General features: G+C 39.2%; 2 protein-coding genes across 2 annotated transcripts in view; one reads left to right on the top strand and one right to left on the bottom strand.

Moving 5' to 3' along the window:
- LOC135201720 (histidine ammonia-lyase-like) overlaps window positions 1-14,580 on the top strand; it is a 97,293-nt gene that overhangs the window by 71,109 nt on the left and 11,604 nt on the right. The window lies entirely within an intron of this gene.
- On the bottom strand, window positions 1,057-12,411 carry LOC135201721 (histidine ammonia-lyase-like). Its single transcript, XM_064230896.1, has 6 exons — window positions 12,268-12,411; window positions 4,908-4,994; window positions 3,698-3,810; window positions 3,351-3,481; window positions 2,385-2,502; window positions 1,057-1,623 (listed from the first exon to the last, which is right to left on the bottom strand). Exons 1-6 carry the CDS (start codon window positions 12,302-12,304, stop codon window positions 1,483-1,485), a joined length of 627 nt encoding a protein of 208 aa, XP_064086966.1. The 5' UTR covers window positions 12,305-12,411; the 3' UTR covers window positions 1,057-1,482.

Below are 14,580 nucleotides of genomic sequence, written 5' to 3'. Positions count from 1 at the left end.
TCCTCCTCCTCCTCCTCCTCTCTTCTTCCTCCTCTTCTTCCTCCTCCTCCTCCTCCTCCTCCTCCTCTACCTCCTCCTTCTCCTTCTCCTCTTTCTCCTCCTCCTCCTCTTCCTCCTCCTCCTCCTCCTCCTTCCATATTGGCAGAAAGATCCACCGCTTAGCCTTCATCCGTTACCCGATTTGTGACCGGATCGTAGCCTAGAAAATTTGACGTGCAGTCATGGTCTTTTCTGATTGGCTAAACGAGACCAGAATCCATCAAAAGACAGCTTCTGGTTGCCAGAATAATTTGCAGTTAGTCTGGCAACCCTACATATATTTACAATTATAAACGCCTCTTGCGTCGACGTCGTGAGGTAGCAGAGCCGCGTTCAGTTACCTGGGTAGTTGACGTCTTATAAAGGTATCAGGGACGCGTTCAGTTGCTTTAGTAGCTGACGGCCAAATTGAGAGCTGTTTCACCAACGAAAATCGAAATAAATACGCTAATTGTATTTTTAGAAATAATTGTTCTGTACTGTTTAACGTGCGCTTATTTATTTCTTACATTTCTAATAAATAAATTATAAACATCCTATCCTATAATTCCTGTATCTTCAACTCAACGCAAAACACCTTTTTCTGACCTTTTTAGGCTCCTCCATAGGGCTTTCCTACCCCCAACCCCCCGCGAGAAGAAGAACAACAAGTAATTGGCAAGAACAGTTATCTTAGAATTCCCCTTGGGTAGTAAAAGCAAGCTGTAGGCTTTAGAACTTTTATTATTTCTTGATCATCAAATTCCCGCTATGATTTCCAGAGTCTGCTTAAAAAGTATTAGTGTTCAGAAAGAGTCTTATTTTCAACTCTTTGAGTAACCAAGAAAATAAGAACCTTTCGAAATCGAGTCAATACACTTATTTCTACGAGAATTTTATTTATTTATTTATTTATTTATTTATTTATTTATTTATTTATTTATTTATTTATTTATTTATTTATCTATTTATTTATTTATTTATTTATTTATTTATTCTTTATATTATCATTATTTATTTATTTCAAAACACTATTTCATATTATCCTGTAGCCCGTTGTTACTTGATCTTGATTCTGTATCGTACGGTAGTTTCTACAGAAAGTTCTATGTAAGTTCTGCTCGTGGTTGAATCTCCCTGGGGTTCTACTTTTCTTGAGGTTCTATTTCGTGCTTGAGGTTTGTTCTCACTGCAGTTCCAATTTTCCTGAGGTTCTATTTTCTTCTGGGTATTCTAACCTTTCCTGAAGTTCACCCGAAGGTGTAATTTCTGCCCGAGTTTCTTTTATTACTTGAGGTTCAATCTTTTGCCCGATGGAGGTTCGCATTTCTCTTGTCAGAGGTTCAACATTTTCTCTGAGGTTCTGGCTTCTATTTTGAGGTTTAAAATTCCTGATTGTGGTTCGTGTTTCTCGCCCCCAGAGGTTCGTCTTTTCCTTGAGATTCTGATTCCTACCATGAGGTATTAATTCCTGCTCGTGGTTCTGACCCTCTTGTGGACTGAGGGTGACCCACTGCGACCGTTGACCCCTGGTCTTTTCTGTGCCCTCGGGGGACCTGACCCCGTGAAGCTCATGGTCGGAGAGAAGACTCGGGTCTCGATGTCCTGTTGTGATAAAAGAAGAAGAAAAAAAATAGAAAAAATAACTTGGTGAAAAGGTAACTTGATCGCTTGACTATGTCTCAAGCACCTATCTGAGACAGAATGAAATAAAGAAGAAGAAGAAGACGAAGAAGAAACAATGAGAGAGAGAAAGAGAGATATGAAAAGGAGTCTCGGATCACGTGACTATAACACCTTAAGTACTAATCTGAGCAACAGAAAAAGAAAAAGAAAAAGAAGAAGAATGAGACGACGACGAAGAGAATGAAGAATAAGAAGAAGAAGAAGAAGAGAGAGAGAGAGAGAGAGAAGAGAGAGAGAGAGTCGAAAAGGCTGGCTTAATCTACAACTGTGGAGATGTCTTAATGGTAAATGTCCAGCTTCTTTCGGGTATGTATTTCTTTAGCTTTTGTTAATATGTTGATTTATCGTTATCTGCTAATATTATTCATGTTAATCTAAATTTGTATTTTAATTGGTTGATAATTACGTACAATTTAGTTTATTGGCATTTTAATAGATATTCTTATATACATCCATTCTGTGTCAACTCGTTATGCAAGTTAGGGCTTATGCTTTAGCATATATACTACTCTACTACTACTACTAATAATAATAATATAATAAATATATACTAATATGTCAGCTTGTATGGCAAGTTGGGCTTGTGACTTGTGCCATTGGCATATAATAATAATAATAATAATAATAATAATAATAATAATAATAATGATATAATCTCCCATCAGTTCCATCCACCATACCTGCACCCGATGATAGTGTTCAATATGGTGACGAACGGCATGCCAGATCTTGCCCTCCTTCAGGAGTTCTGTCGCTGCGTCAATATCTCGAGCCATGAAGCGGTCCTTGTCCCAGGCACTGAAATTACAAAAATAGCCTCGAGTATTCCTGAGTATTCTGTAGCTTGTACGTGTTTACGTAGTCTACAGCATACTCGTGGACATTGCTTTCTATAGCTCGCACATGGGTACGGAGCCTACAGTATATCGTGTATAAGTCTTTGCTTTCTATGGTTTGCACATGGATACGGAGCTTACGGTATATCGTTATTAAAATGGTTACCATTTGCGTCGTCAATATATGCCAGTTGTAATGTAGCTATCTTCTGGAGGGGGCTGGTTTCGAAGTGTCCACATAGCGAGAGGTGATTGACACTTTTGATTCTCAATTCGAATAATCTAAAAATATTTTGTCTTTTTTAAAAAGCAACACAGAGACTGGAAATGTTCACCCTATCTATCAGGACATTAGATCATACCATGAATTCCCTGTTCAGGAACTGAGTAGGCCCTTCCTATCTATCAGGGCATTAGATCATACCCAGAATTCCTAGTTCAGGGACTGAGAAGACTTCCTATCTATCAGGACATTACGTAGATCACACCAAGAATTCCCTGTTCAGGAAAAACTGAGTATGCCTCCCTATCTATAGGGTATTAGATCATACCAAGAATTGCTTGTTCAGGGACTGAGAAGACATTCCCTATCTATCAGGGAATTAAATCACACCTAGAATTCCCTGTTCAGGGACTGAGTATGCCCTCCCTATCTATCAGATTTGCAGGGCATGAGATCATACCCAGAATTCCCTAGTTCAGGGACTGAGAAAACGCTCCCTATTTATCAGGGCATGAGAAAGCTTTGGATTTATAACATATCTTCAGGGACAGAGAGAGAGAGAGAGAGAGAGAGAGAGGCTCCCTTACCTGACAGTAGAGCGGACTACCCTGATGACCTCCTCGAGGGGCGTAGTGGTCTTCAGAGGACGGAGGAACTCGATGGCCTGACAAGCAGCTAGGAGTTCGATGGCTATGACTCGCTCCACGTTCTCGACGACCTGTTGGTGAGACGAGAGTGTCTTCTGGTGTTTGCGTAGGTTGGCTGAAGTGATTTGAATTCTACGTATCCTGTGCTTTTTATATTTTTCAATATTTACTAGAAATTGCTCGTTTGATATACTATAATATTTAGAACTTGTTCAATGGCAATGAGTACCCATAATAATAATAATAACAATAATAATAATAATAATAATAATAATAATAATAATAACCGTGAGGGCCTTCCTTGCAGCGAATCCTCCCATGGAGACGTGATCCTCCGTTCCCGCCGAAGTGGTCAGGGAATCCACACTTGCAGGATGACATAAAACCTTATTTTCAGACACTGTAAAAGATAATGACGCACTATGACATGATGTAACTGCATTGGTAAAGCTAATGACATATCATGACATGGTGCAACTGTACTGTAAAAGATAATGACGCACTATGACATGATGTAACTTCACTGCAAAAGATAATTATGCATTATGACATGATGAAACTGTACTGTTAAAGATAATGACGCACTATGACATGATGTAACTTCACTGTCAAAGATAATGACGTATTATGAAATGATCTGACTTGGGTGTTTCAGGTTAAAACGTATTTTCACCCTTATAGACCATATTATATGTTTGAAATAGTAAATGTATTGCAGGGAGCATTCAGTAATGTTTGAAGTATCAGTCCTTACACCAACAACACGTGATCCGACCTTCAGCTTACTCTGGGCGCATGCTAAAATCTACGGTCACATAGAGCGTTGTTTCACCAACAAAAATTAAAATGAATATGCTATATTTTGTTAGAAATAATTTTTCTGTACTGTTTAACATGCACATTATTTATTTTTTTACATTTTCATTCTTATAAATAAATCATAAATATCCTATCCCCAAATTCCAGTATCTTTAACTCAATGCGAAACACCTTTTCCAGACTTTTATAGGTTCTTCCATAGACCTTTACTAAATAACAACAACTTTCTCCCTGAGGAAGTGAAAAGTGACTACGAATAACTTATTATACATCTAGTTCTGACGGAAACTTAGATGTTTTACCTTAACAGTGATGTTTCTCTTACGAAAATGAAAACGTAAAAAGAAAAGTAGTGTGTCTCAGTTTACCCTAGACATCTACAACGAACTGGGGTATCTTATGTAAAGCCAGACACGAAACAATTAACGTATTGTTCCTCACGTTATCACAGATGTCTGGCAGAAAAACAAAAGAAGAGAGAGAGAGAGAGAGAGAGGGAGAGAGAGACCTTACAGACCTTACAGCTCGTTCGGGTTTCCCAAGGTCACTCAGTGTGAGGCACCTCTAATGTCTACCAGAGAATTGCTAAGAGAGAGAGAGAGAGAGAGAGAGAGAGAGACAGACAGACAGAGACAGAGACAGAGAGAGAGAGGGGGAGAGAGAGAGAGAGAGACTTACCCAGGGAAGCTGCCGTACAGTGAGCAATCATGAAGCCGGAATTGAGACCACCTTCCTTCACCAGGAATGCTGGAAGTTCACTCAGAGCTGAAAAATACAGAATTTATTATTTCAAAATGCCATTCATCTAGACACACAGTATTTTAGTTGTATTTAAATGTATTATTGGCCATTCCTAACAACTGTCTCGGTTTTCGTGGGACAGATATTTCTTTCAGGTATTAAAGATTTGCGGAATTACTTGCGTTATCACTTATCATTCTCATTTACGTTCTAAAATCATATATATATATTATATATAATATATATATATATATATATATATATATATATACATATATATATATATATATATATATATATATGTGTGTGTATATATATATTATATATATATATATTATATATATATATTATAGATTATATAGTACACACACACAAAAATTCGTCCCTGGACCAGACTCTCGCAATCTATTTATTATTTGTAAATTATTATTATTTTTTTACATTTTCAATAAATGATCCCTTCTTTCTCTCCGTATTTCCTATTAACATTTATTATTTCTTTCTAATGAACTGCACCTTAATATTCTTTGGTAGCTTGAACTTCAAGTCAATTGCCCCTGTGGTGGCTTGTTCCATATGGATAGGGTTCGGTCTTCTGAACAACAATAATAATAATAATAATAATAATAATAATAATAATAATAATAATAATAATAATAATAATAATAATAATATTTATTAAAAACAATGGCAGAATTTACAGAATTGATATACACAAAATACACAAATCATAAGGAGAACTGAAAGAATTTTGTATAAAATCAACTTTGTGAATTCTGCATTGTTTTTAAGAAAAACTTTTTTGAGAGAAGGTCTGTTTCCAGCATACAGAAAAATAATAATAATAATAATAATAATAATAATAATAATATAATAATAATAATAATAATAATAATAATAATAATAATAATAGTAATAATAATAATAATAATAATAATAATAATAATAATAATAATAGAGGTTTTTATCGAAAATAGTGTCTATGTCAGCCGCGTTTATTTTGTATAGAAGTTTCTCTATTTTTCTTGAGTGCTCAAATTGGCTATTAAAACGCCCAATGGGGGAACCATGTCAAAAACATGGTATTATGACAGGAATCCCCCATTTTGGGTTTAAATACCCAACTTGAGTACAGAAAGAAAAATCAGCAATAAGAAGAATAGAGAACCTTCTATATTGAAAATAAACGCTACCGAAATAAAAAATTGTTGTCAATAAAACCTGTATTAACGAAGGTCTTCTTCCAGCAAATAATAATAATAATAAATAATAATAATAATAATAATAATAATAATAATAATAATAAAAATAATAATAATAATAATAATAATAATAATGTTGTTCGTAAGAGGTCCACAATAATAAAGAATGTTGCGAGTTCGTGTATAATTTAAAAACCCTTTACAAGCTTTCGAACCCTTCCCTAGGTTCATCTTGGTTTTTGGACTGAAGATGAACCCAGGGAAGGGTTCGAAGCTTTGTAAAGAGTTTTTTAAATTATACACGAACTCGCAACATTCTTTATTATTGTGGACCTCTTAGAACATTATGTATATATCTCGCGATAGAGAGTTTTTCTCAAATAATAATAATAATATATAATAATAATAATAATAATAATAATAATAATAATAATAACCCAACAGAAACTAAAACAGCAACCGCCTTGGAAAAGGGTCCTGGAAAAGCAAATCATGATGATGAGGTCAGACGTGAGTAAACTGAAAGAGAAGCAGAAAACAAGGGAGGAACTGAACAAGAAATACAAAGTACAGGAGAGGGGACTAAACAACACAATAGAAGATGTAAAACAGAGGCTTAAGTCCAAAGCACATAAGATCCAACGGTACCTGAACAGGAATAAGGGATATCAACAGAACAAACTATTCAGAACCAACCAGAAAAGACTAAACAGCCAACTAAGATGGGAAGAAAACCACCAAGAAATTCCTGAAGCCGAACCAAGTAAGAGACTCTGGGAAAATATCTGGAGCAATCCGGTATCACACAACAAGCATGCAACATGGCTCCAGGAAGTTAAGGAAGAAGAAATAGGGAGAATAAAACAAAGATTTCATGATATCACGACAGACACAGTCAGACCACCAACTAAAAGAAATGTCAAACCTGGAAAAAGCCCCCAGGTCCCGATGAAGTCCATGGAACTGAACAAGAAATACAAAGTACAGGAGAGGGGACTAAACAACACAATAGAAGATGTAAAACCAAGGGCTTTAACGTCCAAAGCACATAAGATCCAACGGTACCTGAACAGGAATAAGGGATATCAACAGAACAAACTATTCAGAACCAACCAGAAAAGACTAAACAGCCAACTAAGATGGGAAGAAAACCACCAAGAAATTCCTGAAGCCGAACCAAGTAAGAGACTCTGGGAAAATATCTGGAGCAATCCGGTATCACACAACAAGCATGCAACATGGCTCCAGGAAGTTAAGGAAGAAGAAATAGGGAGAATAAAACAAAGATTCACTGATATCACGACAGACACAGTCAGACACCAACTAAAGAAAATGTCCAACTGAAAAGCCCCAGGTCCCGATGAAGTCCATGGATACTGGCTCAAAAACTTCAAAGCCCTGCACCCACGAATAGCAGAACAACTCCAGCATTGTATCACAAATCACCATGCGCCCAAATGGATGACCACAGGAAGAACATCCTTAGTACAAAAAGAAAAGAGTAAGGGAAATATGGCCAGTGACTACAGGCCTATCACCTGTCTACCAATAATGTGGAAGTTACTGACAGGTATCATCAGCGAAAGGCTATACGACTACCTAAAGGATACAAACACCATCCCCCACCAACAGAAAGGCTGCAGAAGGAAGTGTAGGGGCACAAAAGACCAGCTCCTGATAGACAAAATAGTAATGCTGAACAGTAGAAGGAAAACCAACCTAAGCATGGCATGGATTGACTATAAGAAAGCCTTCGACATGTTACCACACACATGGCTAATAGAATGCCTGAAAATATATGGGGCAGAGGAAAACACCATCAGCTTCCTACAAAATACAATGCGCAACTGGAATACAATACTTACAAGCTCTGGAATAAAACTAGCAGAGGTTAATATCAGGAGAGGGATCTTCCAGGGCGACTCATTGTCCCCACTACTCTTCGTACTAGCCATGATTCCCATGACAAAAGTACTGCAGAAGATGGATGCTGGGTACCAACTCAAGAAAAGAGGCAACAGAATTAACCATCTGATGTTCATGGACGACATCAAGCTGTATATACGGTAAGAGCATCAAGGAAATAGATACTCTAATCCAGATTGTAAGGATTGTATCTGGGGACATCAGGATGGAGTTTGGAATAGAAAAATGCGCCTTAGTCAGCATACAAAAGGGCAGAGTAACAAGGACTGAATGGATAAAGCTATCAGACGGGAACAACATCAAACACATAGATGAGACGGGATACAAATACCTGGGAATAATGGAAGGAGGGCATATAAAACACCAAGAGATGAAGGACACGATCAGGAAAGAATATATGCAGAGACTCAAGGCGATACTCAAGTCAAAACTCAATGCCGGAAATATGATAAAAGCCATAAACTCATGGACAGTGCCAGTAATCAGATACAGCACAGGAATAGTGGAATGGACGAAGGCAGAACTTCGCAGCATAGACCAGAAAACCAGGAAACATATGACAACACACAAAGCATTACACCTAAGAGCAAATAATAATATACAGAGACAGGAGAATGACAAACAGAACAGAGGAATGGCACAACAAACCAATGCACGGGACAAAACATGAGACAGACTGAAGAACTAGCCAGCGATGATACATGGCAATGGCTACTAAGGGGAGAGCTCAAGAAAGAACCTGAAGGAATGATAACAGCGGCACAAGATCAGGCCCTAAGAACCAGATATGTTCAAAGGACGATAGATGGAAATAACATCTCTCCCATACGTAGGAAGTGCAATACGAAAAATGAAACCATATACCACATAGCAAGCGAATATCTGGCACATGCACAGAACCAGTACAAAAAGAGGCATGATTCAGTAGCAAAAGCCCTCCACTGGAGCCTGTGCAAGAAACATCAGCTACCTTGTAGTAATGAGTGGTACGAGCACCCACCTGAAGGAGTGATAGAAAACGATCAGGCAAAGATCCTCTAGGACTATGGTATCAAAACAGATAGGGTGATACTTGCAAATAGACCAGACGTTACGTTGATTGACAAAATCATGAGGAAAGTATCACTCATTGATGTCGCAATATCTTGGGACACCAGAGTTGAATAGAAAGGAAGGGAAAACATGAATAAGTATCAAGACCTGAAAATAGAAAGAAGGATATGGGAAATACCAGTGGAAATTGTGCCCATAATCATGGGAACATTAGGCACGATCCCAAGATCCCTGAAAAGGAATCTAGAAAAACTAGACGCTGAAGTAGCTCCAGGACTCATGCAGAAGAGTTTGATCCTAGAAACGGCGCACATAGTAAGAAAAGTGATGGACTCCTAAGGAGGCAGGATGCAACCCGGAACTCTACACTATAAATACTACCCCGTCGAATTGGAGGACTGTGATAGACCAAAAAATAAAAAATAAATAATAATAATAATAATAAATAATAATAATAATAATAATAATAATAATAATAATAATAATAATAATAATAATATAGAAAGGATAGACTATAAGAAAGCCTTCGACATGATACCACACACATGGCTAATAGAATGCCTGAAAATATATGGGGCAGAGGATAACACCATCAGCTTCCTCAAAAATACAATGCGCAACTGGAATACAATACTTACAAGATCTGGAATAAGACTAGCAGAGGTTAATATCAGGAGAGGGATCTTCCAGGGCGACTCACTGTCCCCACTACTCTTCGGTAAGTTAGCCATGATTCCCATGACAAAAGTACTACAGAAGATGGATGCCGGGTACCAACTCAAGAAAAGAGGCAACAGAATCAACCATCTGATGTTCATGGACGACATCAAGCTGTATGGTAAGAGCATCAAGGAAATAGATACCCTAATCCAGACTGTAAGGATTGTATCTGGGGACATCAGGATGGAGTTTGGAATAGAAAAAATGCGCCTTAGTCAACATATCAAAAAGGCTAGGCAAAGTAACGAGAACTGAAGGGATAAAGCTACCAGATGGGAGCAGCATCAAACACATAGATGAGACAGGATACAAATACCTGGGAATAATGGAAGGAGGGGAATATAAAACCAAGATCCAATAGATTGAACAAGGAACACGAATCCAGGAAAGAATATATGCAGAGACTCCCAAAAAGCAAATACCCCCAAGTCAAAACTCAACGCCGGGAAATATGATAAATGCCATAAACACATGGGCACTGGCAGTAATCAGATACAGCGCAGGAATAGTGGAATGGACGAAGGCAGAACTTCGCAGCATAGATCAGAAAACCAGGAAACATATGACAATACACAAAGCACTACACCCAAGAGCAAATACGGACAGACTATACATAACACGAAAGGAAGGAGGGAGAGGACTACTAAGTATAGAGGACTGCGTCAACACCGAGAACAGAGCACTGGGGCAATATCTGAAAACCAGTGAAGACGAGTGGCTAAAAGAGTGCATGGGAAGAAGGACTAATAAAAGTAGACGAAGACCCAAAAAGTAATACAGAGACAGGACAATGACAGACAGAACAGAGGACTGGCACAACAAACCAATGCACGGACAATACATGAGACAGACTAAAGAACTACCCAGCGATGACACATGGCAATGGCTACAGAGGGGAGAGCTAAAGAAGGAAACTGAAGGAATGATAACAGCGGCACAAGATCAGGCCCTAAGAACCAATATATGTTCAAAGAACGATAGACAGAAAATAACATCTCTCCACCCATATGTAGGAAGTGCAATACGAAAAATGAAACCATAAACCACATAGCAAGCGAATGCCCGGCACTTGCACAGAACCAGTACAAAAAGAGGCATGATTCAGTGGCAAAAGCCCTCCACTGGAGCCTGTGCAAGAAACATCAGCTACCTTGCAGTAATAAGTGGTACGAGCACCAACCTGAAGGAGTGATAGAAAACGATCACGCAAAGATTCTCTGGGACTATGGTATCAGAACAGATAGGGTGATACGTGCAAACAGACCAGACGTGACGTTGATTGACAAAGTCAAGAAGAAAGTATCACTCATTGATGTCGCAATACCTTGGGACACCAGAGTTGAAGAGAAAGAGAGGGAAAAAATGGATAAGTATCAAGATCTGAAAATAGAAATAAGAAGGATATGGGATATGCCAGTGGAAATCGTACCCAGAATCATGGGAGCACCAGGCACGATCCCAAGATCCCTGAAAAGGAATCTAGAAAAACTAGACGCTGAAGTAGCTCCAGGACTCATGCAGAAGAGTTTGATCCTAGAAACGGCGCACATAGTAAGAAAAGTGATGGACTCCTAAGGAGGCAGGATGCAACCCGGAACCCCACACTATAAATACCACCCAGTCGAATTGGAGGACTGTGATAGAGCAAAAAAATAATAATAATAATACTTAGGAAGCAGACCCTCTCTCAAGCATACTTTATTAAAGGTGGTAATGGCTACTTCAGCAGCGTTACACTTGTAGAGATTCTTCTCTATTTTCCGAATAGCGGCTTTTTCCGTGCTACTTAAACAGGCTAGTAGAGCGCCTATAGAGGTCATGATCAAATATAGTGTCAAAATCGGTGTATGTATTTGCTCTATTGGCGCTCTACTAGCCTGTTTTATGTAGCACGGAAAAAGCCGCTATTCGAAAAATAGAGAAGAATTTCTACAAGTGTACCGCTGCTGAAGTAGCCTTTACTCTTAATAATATAATCTAATAATAAAATAATAAGATAAACTAAGAATAATAATAAGAATATGGGATATGCCAGTGGAAATTGTACCCATAATCATAGGAACACTAGGCACGTTACCAAGATCCTTGGAAAGGAATCTGGAAAAACTAGAGGCTGAGGTAGCTCCAGGACTCATGCAGAAGAGTGTGATCCTAGAAACGGCGCACACAGTAAGAAAAATGATGGACTCCTGAGGAGGCAGTATGCAACCCGGAACCCCAAATAAATACCACCCAGTCGAATTGGAGGACTGTGATAGACCAAAAAGAAAATAATAATAATAAAAATAATAATAATAATAATAATAATAATAATAATGAAAACCATTTCAGGAACGCCAAACATGAAAGGGTCTCACCCCCAAGATCTCCCCCTGTTAACAGGCTCCATCACTTACCTGGGTTGACGAGACGCTCTATCCGCCTCTCAGACATAGAGGCGATTTCGTGAATTCCTATGGCCAGGTAATCAGCCGCTTTAGCCGGGTATTCTCCGTGGAAGTTCCCAGCGCTAATGATCTCGCCTCGGTCCGTCAGCACTATCTGGAATGCCGGGTGAGAGAGAGAGAGAGAGAGAGAGAGAGAGAGAGAGAGAGAGAGAGATGGGGGGAGAGAGAGAGGTAGAAAGTGGGTTGTGGTTGGGGAGGGTGACAGAAAGACACACCGGCAGACGAGTATAGATTAGTGGGAGCTTGATACGTTTGTTGGGTTTTTATAAACAGAATTTGTTGTTGATCGTGCATGATAATAACAACAACAACAACAATAATGATGCTAATAATAATAATGATAATAAATGGAACCTCTGGCAACAGAGGAGCTTCGTCCGGCAGCCAGGTATTCAGCCCAATTGAAGGGGAAGACGGGCAGGTACTTGGAGGTCGTCATCCAGCAACTGACCACCACAACGTCAGTAACCAACAACCAGAGACTGGAGCTACAGAAGCAAACCAGAGGAAGAAATGGACAAGAGAAGAAAATAAGGAAATATGGAGATGCCACATCAGAAGCAACTTGACGGAGAGAGGATATACAAGAAGATTGGTCAACATCTGGAATGAGAGGAATAATACCCCCCAAACAGAGCAGAGGCTAGCAGACCAAGTAAGGAACATAAAGAAAAAGAACTGGCTCTCCCCAACAGAAAGACAAGAACTGGAAAGGGAAATGACACGGCAACGAAGTCAAGAAGACGAACTGAGAGACGATGCCACAGAAGACGACAGGGATGATGAGGTATCAAACAGCGACACACGAAGAAACACCGACGAAGTAGCAGAGAGGACAGAATAGGTGGAAAAGATTAGACAATGGATGGAGCCAGATACAGAGAGAACAAAGATCCCCTCCATGAAAGCCTACAACACCAAGAAATTAAGGGAGCAAACAAGTGAGGTCAATGAAATAATGGCCATAATACACACCACCAGTGTCACAGAAACAAATAACTTGGCATATGCAGGAGCAAGATTAGTAGCAGAACTGATTGAGATACGAACACCAACACCACCAGCACAACCAACCCAACAGACCCCAAAATAGCAACCTCCTTGGAAAAGGCGCCTGGAAAAGCATATCATGGTGATGAGGTCTGACGTGAGTAAACTGAAAGAGATGGCAGCAAAAAGGCTAAGAAGCAAGAAAACAAGGGAGGAACTGAACGAGAAATACAAAGTACAGGAGAGGGGACTAAACAACACAATAGAAGATGTAAAACAGAGGCTTAAGTCCAAAGACATAAGATCCAACGGCACCTGACAGGGAATAAGGGATACCAACAGAACAAACTATTCGGAAACCACCTATTGCCCCCCCCGGAATAAACAACCAGAAAAGACTAAAAAAAACAGCCAACTAAGAGGGGAAGAAAACCACCAAGAAATTCCTGAAGCCGAACCAAGTAAGAGACTCTGGGAAAACATATGGAACAATCCGGTATCACACAATTAAGCATGCAACATGGCTCCAGGAAGTTAAGGAAGAAGAAACAGGGAGAATAAAACAAAGATTCACTGAGATCACGACAGACACAGTCAGACACCAACTAAAGAAAATATCCAACTGGAAAGCCCCAGGTCCCGATGAAGTCCAAGTCAAAAACTTCAAGGCTCTACACCCACGAATAGCAGAGCAACTCCAGTATTGTATCACAAATCACCATGCACCCAAATGGATGACCACAGGAAGAACATCCTTAGTACAAAAGACAAGAGTAAAGGAAATATAGCCAGCAACTACAAGCCTATCACCTGCCTACCAATAATGGTGTTGTTTACTAAATAGGTGTATCATCAGTGAAAGGCTATACCAACTACCTTAAAGGATACACACCATCCCCCACTAACAGAAAGGCTGTAGAAGGAAGTGTACGGGCACAAAAGACCAGCTCCTGATAGACAAACTGGATAATGAAGAACAGTAAGAGAAGGAAAACCAACCTAAGCATGGCATGGATAGACTATAAGAAAGCCTTCGACATGATACCACACACATGGCTAATAGAATGCCTGAAAATATATGGGGCAGAGGAAAACACCATCAGCTTCCTACAAAATACAATGCGCAACTGGAATACAATACTTACAAGCTCTGGAATAAAACTAGCAGAGGTTAATATCAGGAGAGGGATCTTCCAGGGCGACTCACTGTCCCCACTACTCTTCGTAGTAGCCATGACTCCCATGACAAAAGTACTGCAGAAGATGGATGCT

The sequence above is a fragment of the Macrobrachium nipponense genome, chromosome 28 (genome assembly GCF_015104395.2).
Source record: "Macrobrachium nipponense isolate FS-2020 chromosome 28, ASM1510439v2, whole genome shotgun sequence".
NCBI classification, from domain to species: domain Eukaryota; kingdom Metazoa; phylum Arthropoda; class Malacostraca; order Decapoda; family Palaemonidae; genus Macrobrachium; species Macrobrachium nipponense.
Note: the sequence above shows the minus strand (reverse complement) of the source record. Positions and strands in the feature narration are given on the sequence as shown.

Coding starts and splice junctions, on each gene's coding strand:
- LOC135201721 (XM_064230896.1), bottom strand. CDS start 12,304: ATGTCTGAGAGGCGGATAGAGCGTCTCGTCAACCCAG. Junction 3,482..3,697: donor CTGCAAGGAAGGCCCTCACG/GTTATTATTATT, acceptor TCTCACCAACAG/GTCGTCGAGAACGTGGAGCG. Junction 2,503..3,350: donor GTAGTCCGCTCTACTGTCAG/GTAAGGGAGCCT, acceptor TTGTAATTTCAG/TGCCTGGGACAAGGACCGCT.